Source organism: Portunus trituberculatus, chromosome 43 (assembly GCF_017591435.1).
Source record: "Portunus trituberculatus isolate SZX2019 chromosome 43, ASM1759143v1, whole genome shotgun sequence".
Lineage (NCBI taxonomy): Eukaryota > Metazoa > Arthropoda > Malacostraca > Decapoda > Portunidae > Portunus > Portunus trituberculatus.
Genome location: NC_059297.1, coordinates 17894409 through 17896689, shown reverse-complemented (window position 1 = coordinate 17896689; position 2281 = coordinate 17894409). Strand labels below are relative to the sequence as shown.

The 2281-nt window shown below is 44.8% G+C and overlaps 1 protein-coding gene across 1 annotated transcript; it reads left to right on the top strand.

The window, feature by feature from the left end:
* The first annotated feature begins 554 nt into the window (after positions 1 to 554).
* LOC123517991 (probable serine/threonine-protein kinase DDB_G0280133) lies at positions 555 to 1304 on the top strand. The gene is made up of 2 exons (XM_045278493.1): positions 555 to 694; positions 812 to 1304. Exons 1-2 carry the CDS (start codon positions 555 to 557, stop codon positions 1302 to 1304), a joined length of 633 nt encoding a protein of 210 aa, XP_045134428.1.
* Positions 1305 to 2281: the final 977 nt, after the last annotated feature.

Sequence of the window (2281 nt, the reverse complement as noted above, 5' to 3'; positions counted from 1 at the left end):
GAGATGGCAGTGGTGCCATCAGGATGAAACAAAGGAGGGAAATATGAAGAAGTAAAGTTATTGGAGATGTTTTTGGCCAGATGCCAGAAGTCATGAGACGCACAAACTCGTCAAGCATCTCAACGCACTACTTTCATCGTTTACACCTGCATCCAACAACTTAAGAATTTCTGAGGAGTTCATCAACATACTGAAGTCCTAGCGCTCCTCTATCTCCATAATATCGATGGACGTGGAATCACTTTTCACTAACGTTCCTGTTGATGAAACAATAGAATACATCTGCCACGAAGGCGAGAGTAAACTCATAATCCCAGAGGACTCACTGCGTGCATTAGTACAAGCATGCACAAAAAAGTACCATTCTATGGCTCTGACGCAAAAATGTACGTTCAACGCGATGGTGTTCGTAACACTGAGGAGCACATATACAATAATACTGAAAAGGAACTCAGAAAACTCCTCAGAAAATCTTAAGTTGTTGGATGCGGGTGTAAACGATGAAAGTAGTGCGTTGAGATGCTTGACGAGTTTGTGCGTCTTGGCAATGCCATATGCGTACCCGAGCTTGTGGTCCCACACGGTACTGTAACAAAAACACTAACACTGTCAATATCAGCACTGACAATACCAGCACTGACAACTTCAGTGCTGACAACTGTAGCACCAAACATAGCAGCATCGACAACTGCAGGTCTGACAACTGATTCACCGACAACTGCAGCACCGACAACTATAGGATCGAAAACTTTATCACCAACAACAGTAGCACTAACAACACCATCACCGATAAGTGCAGCAACAACAACAGGAATTCTATTATCACCATCACCGACAACTTCAGCGCCAACAACAACTCAAACAACGTAAGCTTCAACAACACCAGCACCGACAACTGCAACACCAACATCTGCAGCACCAACAAAAGCAGCACCAACAACAGCAGCAGTGACAATTGTAGCACCAACAACAGCACCACCAAAAACTGCAGTACCGACAACTCCATCACCGACAACTGCAACACCGACAACAGCAGTACCGAAAACACCAGCACCGACAACAATAGCACGAAGAACACCAGCACTGGCCACTACAGCACCGACAATTACAGATCCAACAACAACATCCATAACAGCATGCACCGACAACAGGAGCACCAACAACTACAACACCGACAACAGCAGCACAGACAAAACCAGTACCGACAACATCAGTACCGACAACAGCAGCACCGAGAACAGCACACCCAGCTGCACGGAGAATTCCAGCACCAACAACAGCAGTTCCAGCGACACCAGCCCTGATAACTGCAGCACGAACAACAGCATGTCCAACAACACCAGCAGCGAAAACTGCAGCACCAATAAAACCAGCATCAACATCAGCAGCTCTAACAACAACAGCACCGACATCTGCAGCACCAACAACTGCACCACCGACACCGGAAGAGGTAGTAAACACCTACCGAAACGATCATTTAATAGCATTATTTCAAGAGGTACTCTGAACTTTTCATTAAAGCTAGTTATGATCTCACTGAACGTTTCCTTTTGTTTCACAACTCAAGGGGGCCAGTCACAGCCTGTCCTCTAAAGATAATTCTCCTCATAAAACTTACCACACACATCTTTCACTTAAGATTCAAAATTTAAAATGACGATTCTAAATCCAGCCTCGAAGTCCCCTTTTGGGGAGTGGACCAGAAATGTCTCCAGGATGGACTGCTCTCTCGTTGGCGACCTAGAATGTCTTGACACCTCCCTCAACTTTTCCCTCATTATCTTCTAAAACATTCGCAGTCTTAAATCGAATTTTCAATCAGTGGAACACCACCTCTCCTCTACTGAACCTCATCTTTTTTTCCTCACGGAAACACAGCTGTCTGAGGCAACTTACAGTAGCCCCTTTTCTGTTCTCTCCTACTTTTTCTATCCTCATTTTCGTTCCAAAGCTGGATGTTGCGTCTATGTGCGGAACGACTTCACTTGCTCTTGTGCCCACTCTCTTCAATCTTCTGAGTTTTTCAACATCTGGCTTAGCCTCAACAGTCACTCTCTAACTAATTTTATTTGTGCTGTCTGTCTCTACCCTAACTCCTCTAACTATAGTAAATTCTTTGACTATTTAAGTTCTAAAGAGAAGCATATTCTGTCCCTCTACCCTTTCGCGGAGATCTCTATCCTTGGAGATTTCAATGTTCACTACCAGATTTGGCCTTCCTCTCCCTTCACTGACCATCCTGGTAAACTAGCGTTCAACTCTGCTATTCTCCATGACCTAG

What these genes read in the sequence shown, in the direction of transcription:
- LOC123517991 (XM_045278493.1), top strand. Translation starts at nt 555, where the DNA reads ATGCGTACCCGAGCTTGTGGTCCCACACGGTACTGTAACAAAAACACT. An exon ending in AGCAGCATCGACAACTGCAG is followed by an intron (nt 695 to 811) that starts GTCTGACAACTG and finishes CAACAACAACAG; the next exon opens with GAATTCTATTATCACCATCA.